The sequence below is a fragment of the Pipistrellus hanaki genome, assembly GCF_964339955.1.
Source record: "Pipistrellus hanaki genome assembly, chromosome: 6".
Lineage (NCBI taxonomy): Eukaryota > Metazoa > Chordata > Mammalia > Chiroptera > Vespertilionidae > Pipistrellus > Pipistrellus hanaki.
This window is the reverse complement of record NC_140508.1, coordinates 71,633,198-71,656,212: the sequence shown is the minus strand read 5'-3', so window position 1 is coordinate 71,656,212 and position 23,015 is coordinate 71,633,198. Positions and strand designations below refer to the sequence as shown.

Sequence of the window (23,015 nt, the reverse complement as noted above, 5' to 3'; positions counted from 1 at the left end):
TTATAAGCAACTAATGAGACATTTTATGAAATCTTCCTGAACACGCTTTCAGATTTGGGGAATTTTATTTTCACCTTCTGTTACTTAAGCTCTTAAACCTGTTTTTGTTCTTCCCCCCCTCCTCCCCTCTCTGCAAAATGGAGATACTGGTCCTTTACCACTGGGGCTGTGGTAAAGATTAAATACGATTCTGCACCTGAGTTACTTTGTTCTAACTGGGTCACCCAACTAGAGGTTGTGGTCTAAAACCCAAAGGCTTGTGACTTTCCCTTGACATTGCTCTTTCAGCAGCATTTCAATGTTTTTATTAGGGTCATTCATGCTGGGTTTAAAAAGAACCAGAAGAGGGATGCCACCTAGGAAAGCAAATGACTTCCGGCATCTGTAGGTCTTCATCTTCCTTCAATTTCATGCAGTCCTTCCTCATAGGAGGCTATTTCCATTCTACCGATAAGGAAAATAAGACTCAAAGTACATAATCTGCAAAATATAGGATTAGATGCCCTCTACTGCCGCCAGACACGAAAGGAACTGGAACGGAAATAGAATCCAAAGCTGGAAATAAGTTTTGGAGGCTTAGCCCGGGAGCTCCTTTCTGAGCCTTCATCCATGCAGTGGACGGACAAACCTAAGATATGTCTAGCCGGTGGAACGTCTAGAATTAAAAAGAGACAGGCTAAGGAATACCATGGGATGACTTAAAATGTGCGAAGTTCCCAAGTACAAATCTTATATTGTAGAGAGTAACAAAGGAAAATTGCTGTTTAATGCAAACATAACCAAGAGCCCGTTCACGGTCCATTCTTGGTGTTTACCCATAGCTAGCCACAGGGGGACATCCCGAACTGAGGCAGAGCGGACTGTTTCAAGGAGCTTTCAAGAGAGCTGCTTTCAGGTACAGCTATCTATCTCCACACACACACATTCTTAAAAGTACTTCCAACAAGTTCTTGTTGTAGACGCTATCCCATCTCGTTTCTCTCTGTAGTTTTGGTCTTCCGTTCAGGAAAACTTACACCACCGACTACACTCAGGAACAATTTCTTAGTAATAGGCATGACTATTTGTTAATCCTATTATTTTATTCTTTTGTCACCTAATAAAGAACCTCAAAGGCTTTAAACCTAGGTAACTTACAGATGTTTTTAGCATTAGCGAAAACCAAGGCTGTTAAGTATTCCTTCAATCTTTTTGGAAGCCTTAGACCTCCAGCTTTAGATTTGTCTTTAAAGTACAATGCTTAGTGCTAGCCTGTTGCTCAGTGGTTAGTGTCAGCCATGCATATGGAAGGGTCTCAAGGGCACATACCTCGGTTGCAGGCTCAATCCCTGGCCCCTGGGTCAGGCGAATTGGGGAGGCAACTGATTAATGTTTCTCTCCCCCTTCTTCCCCCACTGTCTCTAAGTAAAAATAAAGTACAATAACTAGTTTCCATACTTTTAAGTTCTTTACGCTTATGACTCACTGTGAATGAGTAGAAATTTGAGGGGGGAAATAGGAAGCAGTGAGTGAACCAGTGTCTGTTTTTTATGCTAACAGATTCACTAGTAATAATTATACCTACTCCAGGTCCCTAAACCTAAGTATTCTATCTAGCCTTTACTCTTGTTGCTAAAAACTTATTTTGCAAGGAGATTCCTTTGTTAAAATCCTTTATAGAAAGAATTACATATTGTTACATATCATAATTAAGCTGCTAACCAAACCAAATGTTTCCTTCAGGGGCACATCTATTCTCCAAGGTTAGAAGATGGAATATTGTCAAGTCCCTCCAAGTGTGTTTGCCTGATTCTAGATGGTTCACATTGCGGATTACCCTGTGGGGCTGCACTCAAGTCCCGGAAACACAGGCCCACGGGGTACCTGGAGCCTCTCCCTCAACACTTCCACCAGCAAGAAAACTCCCACGGGCACGAGGGAAGGCAGACCCAGACTTGGAACTTGCTTAGTGTTGATGTTGGCTGACGTGAATTTCAAAGTTTTGGCTTCCTCTGCCAAAGAAAGCCTTCCAAGTAGATTACTTTCAAGGTTCTGAAAGATCCTGACCCTATGATGGGTAAAAGTTAAGAAACTTGTATTTACTGGTTATTCATTTATGCTGGAATTGTAAATTCCAGAACACACCCAAATAATTTAACTTCCATACTCTTGGAGACTAATCCTAAAATGAACAAGGTAATTCTGGCAAAGAAATTCTAGGGCAATGATTTTGCCCACTTTCAAATCTATATATTCCAGTCTTCTAGCCCCATCTAACACCAACAATGAAAAGGTTTACTCTGTGTATAGTAAATACCTCTAATATTAGGAATGAATAGAAAGATCTTTATTCTTGCTTGTTAACAAATGGCAACAATTTACTCCAGCCAGCATCATCAAATCAATTTCATCAATGGAGTAAATATTTTAGTCAGCAACAAAACCTTAGCAAATGAACGTTAAAGATGGGTGGGAAATGTAGGCTCACAGTGAGGAGTATATGAAAGTTTCTTCTTTTCATACGGAACGTAAACCTACTTTTGCCTACCCCATATATGTACTTTCATATTAGGAAAATAAGTTCACTTTATATATTTGGTGACTAAAAGGACAAAAACATCTGCCCTACCACTGTGGCTCAGTTGGCTGGAGTGTTGTCCTGTACACCAAAAATAGCGGGTTCCATTCCGGTCAGGGCACATACCTAAATATGGTTATGGGTTCAATCCCAGGTTTCAGGTTCAATCCCCAAGTGCAGTAGGCAGCCGATCGCTGTTTCCCTCTCACATCGATGCCCTCCCCGTCCTCTTTCTAAAGAAAAAAAATCCTCAACAAAGGCTAGAAACAAAAGCATCTGGATTCAGGGTGTTAAGTTAACGTAACATGTAAGAAGTCATTTTGTGCCCTCGCTGGTTTGGCTCAGTGGATAGAGCCAGCCTGTGGACTGGAGGGTCCCCCAGGTTCGATTCTAGTCAAGGGCACATGCCTGGGTTGCTGCTTGATCCCCAGTAAGGGGTATGCAGGAGGCAGATGATCAGTGATTCTCTCTCATCAATGAAGCTTCTATTTCCTTTCTCCCTTTCCCTTCCTCTCTGAAATCAATAAAAAAATATACATATTATTTTAAAGTAATTTACTATTTTATTTATAATAAGCTATCTTGATAGTTATGATTTGTGGACAACTATAAACATGCAACTAAAAAACACCTTAAACTAGGTTAAATCTAATTTACTATAATGTGACACCATTTAAAGGCTAAATTTAGATATGAACATAAGTGACATATTAAACATTAACAACACACACAAAAAAACCCCAAGAACACAGGTAGCTGGAGAGGGGAATTTTGTAAAAGGAAATATTCAATTTTGGTAAATAGTATCTTCCAGTCTAAACTAATGATTAATGAAAAACACCAAGGAGAATACATTCAAGTTAATGGAAACAAGTCTTTATTAAGTAACTTTTAATATCAGAAAAATAAAACTCTTATAATTCTCTTTACAGCAAATATATAATATCAGTGCTTTGGCCATCTTAAGTTAAAGGCCCTTTATCATAAAATATATGGTTTTAAACTTTACTCAAATTGAATTTATAATCCCTATAACTTCCCTACATATACATAACAAAAGAGTAGTAAAATTAGCAAATACTAAACTATATTGATAATTTATCATTCTTAGTTTGTGGTTTCATAAACAGTATACGCACCTAATATATATGTCGATTCCTTGGCTTTAGTTGCAGTGTACAATGCAACAAAATACAAAATACATGCTTGGCGAACATTCGTTCATATCTACAAGACGGCGCTAAGGATTAGGTTTCAATACTGACATTTAACTATCCTACAAGCAATTAGCATTACATCATAATATGCCATCAAGGCAATTTTTTATACTGAAAAAAAAAATCAAAATAAGAACCGTTATTTGTAAACTTTTATACGAAATGTAACTCTTCAAGTGAAAATAAAAAATAAAATTTGTCTATGTACTATTCAATACACATAGGATTTCAATTTTTGTTATACTGAGAAAAAAAGCGCTCCTTTTTTTTTTTGGTTGGGAAAATAACGCTTCAAAAAATAATTAGTAGAAAAACCCACCAGTATCATGTTTTGTCCTTTCAATGCCAGCATAGATTTGGGAACATTCTGAGGATGAAGTTGCAGACATCCACAGGTGAAATGTAAAAGTGTATCTAAATCTTCCCTTGTGATTAGAAATAGTTTTGAAATGAAGTAAACTGATTGGAGGTCATCACAGCTGCTTTTATGAATTATACTAAGGGCGTTATTCTCCCTCTCTCCCTCCCCCCTTCCCTAAATTACTAAAAAATAAAAATATATTTATAATGTGCAAGACAAATATGGATTGAACATAAAATGTTTCACATTTTGATCTAGAGTCTTAATATTAATCAATAGCTTGATTAGACTAATGAATGGAATGTTCGTATCCTCAATTAGTCAACAGAGGTGAACCCCAAAACCCTTCCTGAAATGGGAATACCCGGGTGGCCATTTCCACATTCACCAAGGGAGGCAATGGGTAGGAATTCACAATCGACACAATTGCCACAATTGCATTCCTGATCCACTGATCACACCAGCTGGGCGAGATGAAGGTCAATGTAGCAGTTTTTGTCCCAAATTATAACCAGTGATTGAGTAAACTGCCACCAGCCCTATTATTACCAGTAATTAAGTCACAATGCACTAGAAAGTTACTTGCAATCCTGCAGAATTAGGCCTAAGTTGTTGTAAATAAAAAACAAACCTGTTTTGTCAAAACTGGCAGTGTAAAGAAGGCAGCCCTGGAAGTGTCTGAGTCATCTGTAATGCCGAGCACCCTCCATAAACTCTTAATGTGGTTAGGCTTTGGGACCAGGGGACCAGTTCTGAAACCTCAGACGTACACACTTTTCTCGTAGGCTCACACAACCTATTATGATCTCCACTCAAGCGAGCTGAACTTTAGCTTTAGCAATTCTTATACAGGCTATGTCTCTGGGTCTATAGGATAATATTAATAATTCAAACCAAACTAATAGACAAGAGACCACTTAGGTTTAGTGTTACCATAGCAGCCTTTTATAAGTTTACTAACAACTTTAGCCTAATCCCAATAAAGCCTGATAACAGTCATAAGAATTCATTAGGAAGTTTACTGGGGTACCATTATACCCATGCCTTTACGAGTCCATATAGAGATATAGTATTTATGTATATATATATAGTTAAGAGTGAATTTGGATTGCCTGAGTAACAGCTGTCTGGCAAACTGGACATGATGGCGTTCTCTTTTCACAGATCTTGTTGGCACATTCCATGCAGAAGAGGTTGTGGCCACATGGAACTAGGGCAGCAATAACTTCATTCTCAAAGCAAATCACACAGTCGTGCTTTCGTCTGGATTCTGGAGGTGAGCTAGAGGTGGAACCACCGTTGGAAGAGGAGTAACTATTGGTACCATTAGAAAAAGCAGGGATGTATATCGGAAGGCCAACATGGTTGCCTGTGCTAGGTGGGTCGCTCCTAACCCTCCGAGCAAGTGGGTGCTCGATGCTCTCCGGGAAGGTAGGAGACAGACGAGGAGTGGATGGCTGACTTCCTCTACGCTGAGTCTTCATGTTACCAGAAGGATCACTCCCAAAGCCAGAGAGTGGGTTCACTGGTTCAAACGGAGTCCAGATAGTTTGCGCAGATGTTGGTAAAGAGTCAAAGGCAGGAGAGTCAACTGCGAGATCTTCTGAGCCTACGGACGGCAGCGCGTCTCCAAACCAAAAGTTCCCTGTGCTGAACGGGCTTGTCGGACTGAAGTCAGCCAGCCTATTGCTTCCAAAGTAGGAATCTGTGGAACCACTTCCCAGAGAACTGGAACTGTCATTGCGGTAATTGGATATCATTCTTGCCCGGCTGGGAGGAACTGGGTTGGAGGAGAGCCACGCGGAGCTCAGCGTGCCGCTCTCGAAGCTCACGTCGGTGCCGTTGTAATGGAAATCGTTCTCTTCATTGAGCTCAATGTAGTTTCCTGTGCGCATGGCAATATGCATTTCTATTTCTTCTCGGGCTCGGTCAACGTTCTCAGGCATCCCCGTCACTTCAAAGACGGGCTCCTTATCTCTGCTCGGAGTTACTATGTATGTATGCGTCTGCTGCTGAATTCTCTTAATAGTTGCTCCTTTGGGTCCAACTACTAATCCTACCACTCGATATGGGACCCTCACTTGAACGGTGGTTTGGCCGGGCAGATTAGGGCTCGACAACCCTCCCAGGGCAGGGCCGTTCTTGTTTCGAGAAGCACGGATCATGGAGAAGTGCTCTGCGGCGGAGAGGATCTCTCTTTTGGCCATGGCGACATCTTCTTTCCGCCCGGTGACAACAAAAATGGGCTCTTCACCGCGAACGGGCGTCTTGATGTATGTATTTGTCTTGGCTCTCAGTGCTTTAATTTTACAACCTGTTAGAAAAAAAATACGCCATAAGAATCAACATCTACTTCAACAGCACTGATCAAGACAGAGCAGAGTGCTCCTTCCCAGCCACACATCTGCTCTGGGCAGCCGGAGCACTCCATCCAGCAAGCTAAGCCAGGAGCCAGCTGACCGCCAAAGCTTAGTTTACCCTGCAGGGTACTGGTGGCAAAGAAAAACCATTAATGCATATCGACTATCTCATCTAATCTGCACAATAACCTGAAGAACTAAATTATTATACTCCTTTCACTGAGAAGGAAAATAAAGCACACAAAAATTGTGTAACTTGTCCACGTTCACACAGCTAGTAAGTGGCAGAGCCAGAGTTAAACCTACTCTGACTTGAAAATCTACTCTCTTTTGTTAGTCCATGAACTTCAAATTTAATACAACTATACTATATGACACCTTCACTTCCACTCAATTATCATTTTAACATTACTGTTTCCTCTGTAAGGTCAATTGGTAACAGGATAGTGCTCATGGCTAGTAAGTCATTTCACGTTTGCTCCCATCAGTTGAATTATTAAGCTTACTAAGTTTCAAATAAATCAGTGAAATATGAATGAAAAGACCCTGATTTGCATGAAAAGTCGATGAGGTAAAAAAAGTAATATAGAATTAACTTTGCACTCACTATAAAATTCTTCCTAAATTCAAAATAAACATTGGAAATTGTATGGAACATAGGCATTGGATGTGGTTTTACTGAAGAGGAACAATTCTGGTTGGCAGACCCATTCTCAAACAAAAAGTTTTGGCTCCAAAGCCCAAGTATATTTAAGTTAAAACATCTAAGACAATATGCCTAACTACACATGATTCTTTAATCAACTTTTTGGAGTACTCGCCCCTTACAGTGCCAACTATGTAAGATTGGAGGGCTTCACACTGTAACTTAACATGTCAAATACACCACCACAGCATATAGCTTTCCAAGACCTTAACATGAAACTTACCAGAATAGATTTATCCCCATGAATGTAACATGCCATTTCTAGTTATTCAAATAAGGAAGTCAGGTGCTGTTGAAGATAATCATCACAATCTGGGCAGGTCTTTTTCTTAAATTTTCTCCTTTGAAACCTCCCCAAATATATTCATAATGTACTACAGTCTTTATATATATCATTTCTAACCTACATAACTGTAATAGTTTTACCCAACACGTCTTCTTGCCTCCAATTTGCCAGACTTCAATTTACTGTCTATGTTCACTCCAAATTATGCTCATTACCTGAAACCTGAGTACCTCTCTCTAGCTTTATCTCTTTAACTCTTTTTCCCAATCCCCACTTAAGCTCTGCAGTGTGCACTACCACATAAGACTCCCATCCATGCACCTTCTTGCATGACTAGAATGTTCTTGTCCCCGCCTCTTTACCTCCCAGTCTGACTGCTCAACTCCTGCCAGCCACTCCAGATTTTACTTTAGATGCCTCACCTTCTAGCTTCCTCTCCCTGAGGGCTGTTTATGTGCCATTCCTAAGCATTCTCAACGCAGAATAGTTTGACTTTTAGTATATATGTCACGGGTGGCCATACATTTGTTGAAACAAAGATCACTGTTTTTCTATAACAATACTGGGCCTTTCTTATACATGCTGCTTTGTAGCTAATCATTTTCTGCTGAGCTTTTCAAGACTTTCAGATTTGACCTCACACTACTAATCCAACCTTTTTGAAAGGAGTTGATTTTGCTTATTTCAATTGTAGCATAATCGACCTCCCTGCAACTTTCAGACCTCCACCACAAATGAAGCTCCTGTCCTTCGAACCATCTGCAGAACTCCTAAACAGCAGCCTTCTCACTGCTGGATCCTAGGTCTCTATCATGAAAACACCGGGAGTCAGGTTTATTCTAACCTGAAGGCTATACGCCTTGGAAAAGACTTGGGGCTGGTGGGGCGGCTGGGTGGCTGGATGAGGGTGAGGAGCAAAAGAGCGGAGGTAGCTTAGGGGCTATGAAGAAATTACGCAAGGAAAGCACTGGGTATAGTGCCTGGATGAGGTGAGGAGCCGAAGGGAGGAGGTAGCTTAGGGGCTATGAAAAAATTACTACAATGAGTCGAAATATGTTACTGTAAAACACAATTTTTTTTATTATAAAGAGTGCTGCTGTAAATTTACATCTATAATGAACTATCAGATTACATGGCTAATGCACCTTTAAGTATAAGAAAACACTTTTGCTCCATAATATAAAGTTAACTGGAAGACCAGAGCAGTACAACTTTCCCATCGACATGACATTTCTACAGACTGGTTCTTCAGGAGACGCCCTCAGTTTGCACAGCAGGTGATGCCGAGGGTAAGAACTGAAACTACTTCCCACTGGACAACATGTGACTGATGGAGATGGCTAAGAAATCCTGAAAAGGCTGATGTGAACACATGGCTGTAACTGTTCACACCACACACTCAAGGGAGTTAGAATCATTCCAAACAGAGGCGTCCTGCAGAAAAGATCATCCTGCAGAACAACAGTGGCAATTTCTATTAAAGATAAAGGGAGAATTGATCAGCAGTCAACCACCAGCTGCTGCTTACAATACTTTTTGTTTAATACCTAGTAGGCATGTTATTAACCAAGAAAATATGCCTAAAGGCACACAGAACACTATGGCCTATGGTTAGATCTAATAAATAGGTTTTTGATATATGGCTCATTAGGAAGACAGAAGGTGAACATTTTGAACATGGACTACGTCTGAGATGGGGGAGTAAATAGTCTTTATACTGCCCAAAAGTGCATGTGCATACGTTTTGCAGATGAGGGGAAAAGTGATAACAGGGAGATAGCAAAGCCAGCTCATTTTAAGCTACTGCCAACCAAAACAACCCCAGAGAAGCATTTCTTCTCTCTCTACAGTGAACCTCATCAATCATAACCTTGTTTCTACAGGAAACATTTAGAGTTCTAAACAACCAGCACACGATTTCTAGAATACACATACATTCTAAAGGTGGGGTCAATCTGAATTGGCAGACTTCTAAGTAGGTGATACAAGCTAAAGGAGAAAAAAATCATTTTATTATTTTACATGTGGAGATAGCAGCTTTTTTTTTTTTTTTTTGAGTATTATAGATTGTTTACTTGAAAATTCAGATACCGAAAAAAAATCATAAAAGAATAAATAGACTCAGAACAGCACAAAACTCAGAGCTATAAGAGTACTGATAAATTGCACTTTAAGAAAAACCATTGCCTGGCAAAAGTCACCCTCAACAAAGTTAAAACATTAATTATTTACAATTCATACTGTAAATGGCTAATTTTTTCTCTTACACACATATTCTACCCTACATATGAAAATACCAAAACCCAACAGAAAAATATGTAAAAGAAACAGCTCACAGAAGGAAATACATAAATGGCTCTGAACACAAAAATTCCCATTTTCATGTGAATTGAGGTATCATTTTCTGCCTGCAAGATCAAAAACAGTGCTAGGAATAAATGGGAAAAAGACCCTCGGTTAGCTGCCGAGAGAATAAGCTGCCCAAGCGCACTTTGCAATGTCTATCAAAATTACAACTTCAGTATCCCTCTGCCCCTATAATTCCCCTGGTAGAACTGATTCTGTAGAAATACTTGCATAAGTGCAAAATGACCTTTGCATTATGTTATGCACTCTGTATTAGTGAGGCTGGTACAGCCACATACGTAATGGAATACTGTGCAGTCACAAAACTGGGTGACTTAGGGGGACAGCATTGGAAGGAGGCAACTTCCCTTGCACACCAATTTTTATAAACTTTGAGCCATATAAATGATTAGTTTTTCAAAGGTATGATTAAATTAGAATAATTTAAAAAAATAAAATGAGCCCTCTCCAGTTTGGCTCAATCATCCACTGAGCATCAGCCTGTGGACTGAAAGGTCCCGGGTTCGATTCTGGTCAAGGGCACATGCCTGGGTTGTGGGCTCAATCTCTAGTGGGGGGTGTGCAGGAGGCAGCCAATCAATGATTCTCTCTCCCCCTTCCTCTCTGAACTCAATAAAAATATATTAAAAATATATAAAAAGTCTCCAATTTACCACCCTGGTGAACCCACTTCTTTGTATATCACTGTAACTGCAGCCAGAATTCTGGTCCTGTCACTCCCTGAAACAGCAAAGGCCTTGCCTTGCTTCTCAGGGTAGAGCGCCTCCCCTACCAGCTGCCTCAGCAATTACAGGGGAGGCTGGGCCCTCTGTGGCTGAGTGAGGAGCTGGAAGAACTGAAAGGATGGTATTTCAGTGTTTCTCAAACCACTACGGGTTTGCATTAGCAACTTAATGGGTTCAATCAGCATTAAAAAACAAACATAAAGCAAAACGAAACCAAAAAACCAAGAACTTAAAGTGTTCCAAACGTTTCAGTAAAATATGTGTACTGCGGGCTTCAGTCAGAAAAGTGTAAAGCCACTAGACTAGATCATCTTTAAGGCCACTTTTAAATTCCATTAAGCATGTGGAATGGTGTACTTATAAAAAAAGAACCAGATGAAGAATTACAGTCTGCAATTTAAATGTAATTACAGTCCAAATCAATTTACATGAAAAATAGGACAATTAACTAGCTAATCTGGGCAGGCCTTACCTAACCACGTTTTTTTGTTTGTTTTTTTAATATATAATATTTTATTGATTTTTTACAAAGAGGAAGGGAGAGAGATAGAGAGCTAGAAACGTCGATGAGAGAGAAACATCGACCAGCTGCCTCTTGCACAACCCCTATCGGGGATGTGCCCGCAACCAACATATATGCCCCTAACCGGAATCGAACCCGGGACCTTTCAGTCCGCAGACCGACGCTCTACCACCGAGCCAAACCGGTTTCGGCAAACCACATGTTCTTTTAAGGTTTTCTCCAGCAGCTGGCCTCAAACTCAGTCAACCTACCTTCTCCTAGATGGTATCATCTCCGAAACATGCCTAATGCCTGTTCCTCGTCTATCTCTGCTCAGGCATTTCCCTACAAAACCCGGAACACACTCCTAGTACTCCCCACCCCCTCACAGCTTCCGAGTAACAAGCATAGCCATTTGGAAAAGATGAGATTGTGTGTGTGAAAGGCTCTATGAACATAGGTATGACACTTATTTATTACCACAACTACTACATATGAATCTTCCAAGGTCTAGTCTAAAGGAAACTATGTAAGGAGCACAAAACTGAGTTATAAGACTGGGTTCAATCAGATCTTTCACCAGTTACTAGTGGTTTCAAGCATTGTGTCATTCAACCTCTAGGCCCCTTCCAATGCTTATATTTTTTTTTTTACCAAGTCCCTCTACTAGGAAATAGTCACCTCTTCGTTCTGAAGTCTAAAAAGTATTTGGGTCATACATACATCTATTCTTTTCCTAAGAAAAGGTAGGTTGGATAAGGAGTGAGGAATTATGATTGAAGATACTGTCTCACTTGGTTTTGCAACAAATAAAATATTAAAAATAATAACTTTAAAATAATAAAAATTTGTAGCCCATTTTCCAAACTCTGTTTACATTCTCATTTAATCATAACAGAGTGCTTTGAAGAGCAGGAAAGAGCCTAACTGAATAAGATCTCCCAACTGGAAGGTCATATCTCAAACCCAAGGTGTTTTAATTCCATTATCCTCTCGCTAGGCAAACATGTATTATGAAATAGTAGAAAAGGGGGGAGGGGAGTCATATTATTGAATGCTCCTCCTATACAATAAAAGGCTAATATGCAAACTGTCCCCTTGGGAGTTTGACCAACCAGGAGTTTGACCAACCGGGAGTTTGACCAACCGGGAGTTTGAACACTTGCTTTGATGTGTGCTGACCACCAGAAGGCTGTGTGGAATGCATGAAGGTCCTGGCTGGAAGCCAGGGGAAGGCCCCAATCACTGGCCAGGACTAGGGACCCTACCCATGTATGAATTTCGTGCAAGAGTAAGCCTTCCTTACCCTGGCTACAGTACCAGCTTCCCTCTGGCAACCAGGACCCAGGAGTCCCTTCAGCTACATGTACCAAGACTTCCCTCAGAGGGAGGCCCTGCCCACTAACTGTAGTCCGTTGGTCTGTGGCCTGGACCTCTCTTTTTGGGGCAATGGCCAGTCCCCGACCAATCACATCACACCTGCTTGGTTGGCCTGGCACCAGTGGGTGTCATAGCATAGTCCAGATTGGTCATCTGGATGGTTGTCCAGGTGGTCGTTCTGCTGTTTGGTCAATTTGCTTTACTATCCCATCTGATAAGAGTAATATGCAAATTGAGTCACTCCAACACTCAAGATGGTCGCCCCCATGTAGACATGAGATGGCTGTCATAGATGGCCAGCAGGGAAGGACAGTTAGGGGCCATCAGGCTGGCAGGAGAGTGGTTAGAGATGATTAGTCAGGCAGGTGAGTGGTTGGGAGCCAGCAGTCCTGGACTGTGAAAGGGATGTCTAACTGACCATTTCAGGATCAGGTCTAAACGGGCAGTCAGACATCCTCGAGGGGTCCCAGATTGGAAAGGGTGCAGGCTTGGCTAAGGAACAGACACACCCATGCACTAATTTCATGCACCGGGCCTCTAGTGTAGGATAAGATCCCTTATCTCCTAGAACAGTCTAGACAGCCTCCTTGAACTTTACAAGGTACTCAATTGCAATATTGTTTCTTAAAAAACTGACGAATACCAGGGTAAATTTCAATAAGAATGTTTTTTATGTATACAACTTAATCTAATATTTAAATAAATTATTTAAATCAGCATGCAATGTATTCCTAAATCACAATAGCTTTCCTTTCTAGGGTTTAAATGTGTATCTTCAAAATTCTCAAGAATTGTACTTTCTCACTTTTAGTTGCTTTCATAGTGATAACAGCTTCATTCATGTGGTTTCAGTTTTACTTATTATCAGTATTCATAGACATTTAACACCTAAAATCAATTAGCATCCACTGCCCTAAAAAAAAAAAGGCAACAGTTCCAAACACCTTGGGGTTGACTGGCTCCTTAGGCAAAGGGTTAAAGATAAAGCAAGAGGGAAGTAAACCCTAATTACCACAATATGCAAATTAAAACAAATAATGAAATGATAAATTTCTAATCCAACAATTCAGTTCAATAAAACAGGAGTAGGGATGCAAAGACGACAAGATTCAGTTCTGCCCTCTGACTTGTACTGGCTCCAGGCACCAACAGGATTTGGTGTTAAACATGTTCATGTACAGATATTGATCTGTCATTTTCTCTGTTTATAGGGTTGGTTGGTGATGTTGTTCAAGTCTTCTATATCCTTGCCGACTTTATTTCTGCTTGTTTTACCACTTATTGAAGATAGCAGTATTGAAGTCTCCAATTTTAAAAGACTGAGACTCTGGTAAGTTATTATCTCTGTTGATCTGTTTCCTTATCTGTACAGTGGAAATAAGAATGGATCAAATGAGATAATACACTGCCTGACACACTTAAATATTTATTTATTTTTAAGCAGCTTTATTTCTTAAAATCTTTATTGTTGAAAGTATTACATTATAGCCCCCCTTTTCTCCCATTGACCTACCCTTGTAGCCTGTCCCCATGCCCCTGCCTGCCCCAGGCCTCCACCATCCTATTGTCTGTGCCCATGGGTTATGCATATATGTATACAAGGTCTCTGGTTGTTCTCTTCCCCCTGTCCGCCTCCCCTGAGGTTCTGTTCCTTGCATCTATGTCTCTGGATCTATTTTGTTTATCAGTTTACTTTGTTCATTAGATTTCACATATGAGTGAGATCATGTGATTCTTGTCTTTCTCTGACTGGCTTATTTCACTTAACATAATATTCTACAGGTCCCTCCAGGATGTCTCAAAGGGTAAGAGAGCCTTCTTTTCTTTTTTAAAAAATGCCAAATAGGATTCCATGGTGTAAATGTAAGAGAAAGAAAGAAAGGAATTTTCTATAGGAAGTTAAAAACATTTAAGGAATACATCTCCTGCCCTGGCCTGTGTGGCTCAGTTGGTTGGAGCATAGACCTGGATACAGAGAGGTCACAGGTTGGATCCCCAGTCAGGGCCTGCCTATCAATGTTTCTTTCTCATGTGGGTGGTTTCAACTAGTTATCTGCTCAGAGTATAAATCCAGTAGAAAAACAAAGTATAAACTTTACTTATGCCTCATATGTACTTTACTATTTCTCACACATTAAATTGTAGTTAACTGTACTAACGACATCTTCTCAAACCTGATCCTCACAACAAATGGGGTGTGTGTGTGTGTGTGTGTAGGCCAAGTGGATGGAACAGGCTTTTTTCTACAAGAGGTAAAACTGAACTCAGTTGATTGTTAAGTGATTTGTTCAAGGACATAGGCAACAAATGGTGAAACCTGTCTCCATCAACTTTTCTAAGTCCAAGTTCAATGTCACTAAATGGTACAGGTGGAAAGGCGGGAAGAAGCCAAAGGGGCGGGTGGGGAGAGTGGAGCAGAAAGGGGGAACGGACAGAAATAGGTCGGTCCACAGTACAAACGCTTTACACTGGTCACCTTTGGGGGAGATTTTCTAATTGTTTGCAACTATTCCCTCCCCGCTCTCCTCTAACCATGCTCAATACTAACCACTTTATGCTTATTTTCAACTACACCTGCAATTTTCATTAAACAATTTTATTACTCTTAGGTCTCATCTTATTATTCCATGATACAACTACTTAAGGTAAAAATCAGGCTTCCCTGCATACAATGAGTTGTAGTAACTGCTTATTGGACAAAAGCAACAACCCATGCCCACATGAATTGTTCTTAAATCCCAAACACTGGGATGAAATAGGTGCTCTAGTTATGATGTGTAACTTAAAATTCTCATAATCAGTCATGAAATAAAGGCTTGAACTTGAATGCTATTCAAACAACATCAGGCTGTGCACAATTCCATTTTATAGTTGCATGTGGTAATACAGTATTAGAGAATTATTATAAAGGCTTAACATCAGATTTAATTTTATAAATGTCTATATAGTACCTAGTGGTAGCATGGGGGGAAAAGGTATAAGCCCACAAATTCTAATTTAAAACTATTTGGGAAGCATTAAGATGCAGTTTAATAAAAACATCACTTTAGAATCATCTAAAGATCAATGGGGTACTATATAAGTTTTTAAACATTCCTATTTAATATCTGATGATCATTATGCTTTTTTCAATTTAATTTTAAATCACAAATCCTACTTTGCATAAATGACATTTTTTAAAAATCTTGTAATAATCCCATAGATTAAAAAATAATACTCATGATAGTCATCATGGCTGTTCACCAATGTTCTGCTCTCTCCTGTGGGCACAAGGTTGTAATGAGCTTTCTTTTAATATTATTTTTTAATCCTCACCCAAGGGTGTTTTCCCCCCACTGATTTCTAGAGTGGAAGGGAGGAAGCTAGTAGGGGTAAGAGAAACAGAAGAGGGATTTGGGGGGGTGGGGGGGAGTGGGGGGAGAGAAAGAGAGAGAGTGACCTGCTGGGGAACCTGCAACTGAGGTACATGCCCTTGACCCACAATTGAACCCGGGACCCAGAGATCTGCAGGCCAAAGCTCTAACCACTGAGCAACAGGCCAGGGCTGTAATGAACTTTCTTGACCACCTGAAGTTAGATGCGCCAGACAGCTTTGTACGGTATTACTGCTGGGCCTGACATTTCAAGACCAGCATGTGCTATGCTGTCTCTCATCCCTCTGGCCCAGGGGAAGACCAGCCAACATTTGAGATGGTGGTTGCTTCACTGGCCTGTGTCCCTGAATGACTAAAACGATGAGAGCCCTTGTGGGTAGAAGTAAACCTTTGTTGCTTTAATATTGAGAAGTTGGGGTTCTTGGTTACCACAGCATAATTTAAACCTATCTGGACAGAAGTGTCATGTAGCCGACAGGCTTTCAGACATCCGATGGTTCTAGTTCTATCACATGAAAAGAATAAGATGGAAAAAACTGCTAACCAAGCCAAGGAAAGGTGAACGTGATTAAACAGGGTGGTTCAAATTAACTTCAGATTTAACTTAACAAAAATAATATGTGCTTATTGCTTAGTTTCATATGTATCAACTTATTTGTGCATCACTCAGTTTCTCGATTACACCCAGCTGAAGAGGAGGAATCTGAACCCCAGGGAGTTTAATCGACTTATCCAAGATCATAAAGTGAGTTACTGGCACATAATAGAATTTAGGAATTTTAATTTCTGATTTTTGGCTCTTTCCAAAATACCACAGTTGAGCAAAGACTGTTAAGGACAATTTGTAGTTTACAACATGCATTTTTACATTAAAACATACATTCTAAAATACTTTGTATTCAGCTTTAAGGCAAGATATTAAATACTTTAATTGGTACAAATATCAAATTTATTCAAAACCAAATCCACAAAACATTAAGCACCATCCTATAACTAACTACATGCTACCTTTCTGTGAAAACAAGATGTAAGAACTACCTAGAATTCAACCTGTAAACATTGTTGGATATTTATCTAAATAAAAATCTCTTAACAGAGTAAGTAACAATTCTCAAATACTTGCCTGTGTCAGTTTTAGGTTGTTGGTAATGGGATAGAAAAATACACCCTTGATTTACCACTTTATTTTCCATTTCCTGAATCAAAATAGTTCATTAGCAGAATAATGCAGGAAGAAAGGCAGTAGACTACCCATTAATTTGCAAAACAATTACAATAACTGAACCTTTCCCAAGGGTACCAGAGGTAATACAATTATCAACTAAATTCAAATTTTAAAGCCTAAAAAAGTTATAATATTTAATTTTTAATGCTAGTGTGTATATATACACACACATTAACTTTCTAAACTATAAAATGACAATGAAATTTAATTAGACTCATAGACCTAAGAATATTAGAGTGATAACTCTGCCTTCTGAGTAATAGATACCAAACTTGTATGAAGGTAATTTGAATAATGATGATCTTTTAAGTTACACATACTAAATATATAGTATCCCAGCTCTTGAGTATAGCAGAAATTAACCCAAAATATTATTAATCATTGGGAGCAGGATGCTTCAGTGCTGAGGCAGCAATGTAGAGCGAGACCCTTATCTCCGACATCAAACAAACTGGTCAAATCCAAGTACCACCATTTGAGCAAGTTACCTTTCAGAACTTCAGTCTCCGTACAATGGGGGTAAGTGCTCAGCAGGGTTAAAAGGCAACAGGGAAGCACTTAGCATACTACCTGGCATAAAGAAGGCCAACAATCCTACTCCCACCCCATTCCACAAAAGAAAAAGACACTGTGTCTTTTTTAGTATTATCCTTAAACTGAATAATCTTCTTATGAGATGTATGTATATTTCTTGAAGAGGATTTGTACAGCAAGACTAAGACTAAACATGCATATACCTTATTTCAATTGTGTTAGAGCTTGGTCCCAGCCCTATGAAACTGGAGACAAGTGTAGCTCAATAAAGAAAAACATTCTAAAAGGGTCTAGCTCAGCAATAGCCAAAATAGGGTGCAAGAAATTCCCCTGGAGTGCAGAAGAAATAACAACTCCCATTTTCATTTTGCCCTCGCTCTTAAAAAGCTGGAGACGACTATTCTAGACTGTGAGGCTAGAGAACACATAAACCACCCATTAGTCACTAATGGAACTTTTCTTAAACAGTAACATAAAATCTTGGGTTCAGTATTTTTTTTAAAAACAACTGAACTTATGACACCAAGATTTATAATATAGTTAAGAATGGGTCTATTGTTCTACTTTAATTCATTTTTTAGTCCAACTGGGTATCAATGATTGTGCAAATTAGGACAAAGTCTGTTGACTTAAATCTGTTAACCACTGTGAATGTGTCTTGTAAATACAACATTTTAAAAAGTTGTCTTAAATCTGTTAGGTTTACTTTCTTTTAAAAAAAAAATATATTTTATTGATTTTTTTTTTTTTTTTTTTTACAGAGAGGAAAGGAGAGGGATAGAGCTAGAAACATCGATGAGAGAGAAACATCCATCAGTTGCCTCCTGCACACACCCTACCAAGGTACATGCCTTTGACCGGAATCGAACCCGGGACCTTTCAGTCCGCAGGCCAACGCTCTATCCACTGAGCCAAACAGGCTCGGCTGTTAGGTTTTACTTTCTAAGTCTATGTTCTAAAAGTTCTGATTACCAATAAGCTCTTTAGTTCCTGGCTTTATTTTAGAGTATTATTGGTTTAAAAATAAAATGCAAGGTTTAAAAAATGGGGCCACTTTAGCATTTGCAAACAACCAACAACACTATTGGGGATTGTACACGTGAGGCCAACACTTGTCAATTTTCATCACTAGCAAAAGCAGCGGCTTGCTGTATTGAAAGACCCTGGAACCAGAGCTGCTAGCCTCTCTGACTCAGAATTCCATTTATCCTGCTCTTTGCTTTGGAGCTGAAGTCATAAATGTCTTTATCTGTAACATAATTATTTCCCAACCCAATTAAGAGATGTCAAACAGAAAGTTATGACTTCCGGTAATTAACGAAATGGCAGGAATAGAAAATTCTTAAAGTTGAAAATTTGGTTCATTCAAGGGAAATGAATCAAATGACTTGCCTTGTTTATTCTCTTGGGGAAAGGGAAATGATCACTGTAGAAGGACTCGGACGTTAGGAGTTGTCCAGTTCTCCTGCAGGAAAATAAAGTTTCACCATGTGCTGCTGAGGGGTGGGAGTGGCACGGGGGTCAATGTTGAATGGTTCAGAACAACAAAAGGGCAAGACTTTCAGCTCTTAAGATACGATAGAGGATGATGACATACTTTTACAGTACTATGAATTCCAGGAAAATAAGGAATAGTTAGCAATTCGTCTCCACGTCCTAAGACACAGATTCACATGTCCTTATTAACCATTAAGCAGACACCTAAAAAGAAAAACGAAATACTTTTTTGTTTGCTGCAGTTTATTATACGGTACTAAATAAAGACTTGAAAATGAATTCAGTTTACTTTTAAGTCATGGATTTCTATAAAGATAACAGTCTTTTCAATTAAAGACCATTTCATAGCGTTTTAAAAGGCTCTAATACAGAAAGGGAAAAAGTTTGTATTAAACCAAATATACAAAAGATGTGTCATTACCTTGTCCCTTAGTAAACTAGCGTGTGAATGTTTTCCTTTGATACCCTAAACTGTCACCAGGAGCACATTGTTAGGAAGTGGCATCCTATTATAGTATGGCCATAAGGGTGTTTATGGCCTAAACACACATCTTCTGAGCTCTTCGCCACTCCCCTTTACAGAGCTTAAGCATCAAAAAAACAAAGACAAAACACCCAAAACAATGCAACTTCCCACTCAGAACTAGAGATAACTCCTCCACACCATGCCTTCCACTGCTCCTCAGTCTTCCTTCCACCTCCACTTGTTAAAGTCCATTGTCTAGGCCTTCCAGGGTTGATGCTCTCTTATGTGTGACTTTTGTTAGTCACACACTTACAGTCAGTGCCATTAACTACATTAGTGACACCCACTGTTTATTAAGATCGTTAGCTTCCCAAGGCCAACAACTTTGAACCAACCTTCCATTCCCAACTGCCACGAATAAACTCTGCCTGCCACAATTCTTTGATGTTTTTAGTTGAATGGTCAACTCATCTGGATCCATAAATTGAAAGGCTGTAACTTTATCCTGGATTAGTATCTGAAATATTGCAACAACTCAAAGCTCGCAGAAGTTATTTATCAAACTCCAGTCATGAACTCTCTGTTGAGAGGCATCAGCTTTGAACAGTGCCTGTAAGTACCAACCATCAAAGGTCTGAAAAAAGCTATCCATCTCCTCCATCCAGATTTCGGATGGGTTTTTCATATTAAAATCCTAGAGGTAAGAAATGAGCCAACTCTGATATCTGAAACCACCATTTCAACAGACCTCTTATTTATGTACTTTAGACCACTTGGGAAAGATGAGATCATTTAAGCAGCAGCGCCATCGCTTCTCTGTATTTGACCCCAACAATGCACTCCACCTAACAGTGCAGATACATGTACCCGCCAGGCAAAACCATATTGTAAGAAGGCAGCTGCAGGTGATAATTCATCCTGGGGGAAAGGTACACGGGCGCCCTGGCCCTTCCCTAAACATGTCGGATTCAGAGGCACTCGGGCATCCCCTTCCCCCACCTCCACAGATCTACTCCAGGAACGGAGACATAGGTCCTTTGTCTGAACAATGTGGGAGGAGCCAGTCTGCAGGGCTGGTGTGCGGGCAAGTGGGAAAGAAAACGTGTAAAAAACCCCGGCACAGACGCCTCAACTTCCTTAACTCGGTGACCTTACTGGTCCATTTTTTCTCCATCGTGTACGCTTAAGCGTGCAAAAAAAGGTAGCAGCCAAGGTGCCTTTTCGAGAATTAATAAAAACGCACCAAAGGAATACATCCACGGAGAGTTAGGCTGCACTTCCCAAGCGAAGTTTCCAAAGAGCGGAGAAGAGGGGAGGTGGGGAGGCGGTGAAGCCCAGCCCTGGAGCATCCCCTTCCCTCCGGAATAATGCACTTTGCACCAGGCTCCATGCCTGCCCCTTACTTTATCTGAACGAGCGCTTTTACGAGCCGGTCGGGGAGCGCACTGGCCGTCTCGGAGCTTCCCGTGCACCATCGACCCGGCCTTTTCCCACCTGGCTGGGGGTTTGGGGCCTCGCCAGCCTGGTGTTCCACGAATCCAGGGAGCGCCGCCGGGCTGGGAGGCTGGAGAAACTCACCACCACCTTTCAGACCCCGGCACGCCCGCAGCACGAGCGGGACTCCCGCCTGGTCTTCCAAAGGGGACCCGTCTCCACGCGCCGGCCCTCGGCTCCTCCCAGACCCCTTCTCCGCGGGGCGCTCGGGGGACTCGCCAGGTTCGCTCTCTCGGCCCCCCAACCTCTCGTTTCTCTGGGTGCTTCTCCCCCCACGCCCGGGGCCATGCCCGGCCGCACCAGACCCCGCTCCCCGCACTCACCCTGGCGGCCGACGATCTCGGCGACGTGCTCGGAGCTGGGCACCGGGACGCACTCGGTGGTGTTGACGCTCTTCCTCCGCAGCAGGGCCGCCTGCTCCCCGTTCAGGCCGGCCGCCGCCGCCGCCCCGCAGCCGCCGCCGGGGCCGTAGGCGTGGGACAGCATCGCCGCCATCATGCCCTGGGCATCGTCCCCTCCGTACAGCACCCCCGCCGCCGCCGCCGCCGCCGCCTCCCGGGCATCGAAGCCGGCGGCGGGCAGCAGCACCGACCCCAGGGACCCGCCCGGGATCGGCGGGGTCTGGGAGGCGGCGGCGGCCGCGGGCGGCGACAGCAGCAGCAGCTGAGCCGGCCGGTCCTCCTCCTCCGCCTCCTCCAGCTCCTCCTCCTCCTCCTCCTCCTCCTCCAGCAGGTCTCCGTCCAGCTCCGCGTCCTCCCCCTCCTCGTCCTCCTCCAGCTGCAGCTCGGCCGTCTCAGGGGCCCCGGGCCGGCCGGGCGGAGTCCGCTCCTCCCGGGACGGCCCCGCCGCCCGCCGGGCCGGGCCCTGCGCCGCCGCCGCGGCCCTCCGCGCCGGGCCGGGCTCCGCGGGGCCGGGGTCGTCGAGGCCTAGCGCGGCCAGGTGCTCCCGCAGCAGGAGCCCGTCCCCCTCCAGGTCGGGGCCGCTGGCGGGCGGCGGCAGCGGCGGCGGCGGGGGCGGCGGCGGCAGGGGCGCCGGGGCCGCCGCCAGGGCCAGGGCCGCGGAGCTGCCGCTCGGCATCGCGGCGGCGCGCTGTCAATGGCGGCGGCGGCGGCCGGGTCAGGCGCGGCGGGCGGCGGGCCCCATGGCGGACCGGGCCCGGGCCCCGCTTAGCGCGCAAACACCTTTCCTCCGGGGAGGCGGCGGGGCTGGCGACCCGGGCTCGGGAGCGCCTGGCCGCCCGGAGCCGGGAGGCTGGGGCGGGGGCTGGGGCCGAGGCGGAGGCAGGTAACTAGGTGGGTGGGTGGGGACGGCGGCGGCGGGGCGGGCGGGCGGGCTGGCGGAGGTGGCAGCGGCTCCCTCTCAGGCTTTCTTTTGTTCCATGGCCTGAACCAGCCCCCGGCGCGCGCGCGGCGGCGGCGGTGGCGGCGGCGACGCCCCACGCCGCTCTCCGAATGAAGCCGGCGCGCTCTGATTGGGCGTTTTAATCTCCGGGAGTCGGCCCTCGCCTCCCCGCAGCCTTCCAAGTTCTTTCCCTAGCCCCCCACCCGCCCACCCTCTCCTCGGGCCCCCGCCCCGCTCCTGCCCGGAGCTCTCTGATTGGGTGGCTGGGACGAGCCCGCCCCCTTAAGCCTTCTCCGTTCGTCCTCTCCCCTCCCCCCTCCCACCCCTCCCTCCTTTTCCTACTGGCTCACGAGAGGGACCGTGATTGTTCGATTTTCACGTCACTCTTTGTGACGTACGAGGTGGGCGGGGACGAGGGGGCGGGCCGAAGGAGCAATAGCTGAGGCTGGAGCTAGGGGCTGGGGCGGGGCGTCTGCGCAGGCGTGCGCCGTGGAAGCGGACACTTAGGTGTGTCTTCCTTTCGCGGCCCAGCTCCTGCCCACCTGAGTTGGTGCTGTTAGCGAGCTGGGGGGGGGGGGTGGCCTTGGGGCGGACCGTAGACATGGCCGGAGGGCGTTGTCTCC

General features: G+C 43.1%; 1 protein-coding gene across 1 annotated transcript; it reads right to left on the bottom strand.

The window, feature by feature from the left end:
* Positions 1–3,411: 3,411 nt before the first annotated feature.
* On the bottom strand, positions 3,412–22,549 carry MEX3C (mex-3 RNA binding family member C). Its single transcript, XM_084888202.1, has 2 exons — positions 21,375–22,549; positions 3,412–6,449 (listed from the first exon to the last, which is right to left on the bottom strand). The coding sequence occupies exons 1-2, from the start codon at positions 22,126–22,128 to the stop codon at positions 5,227–5,229; spliced, it is 1,977 nt and encodes a 658-aa protein (XP_084744328.1). The 5' UTR covers positions 22,129–22,549; the 3' UTR covers positions 3,412–5,226.
* Positions 22,550–23,015: the final 466 nt, after the last annotated feature.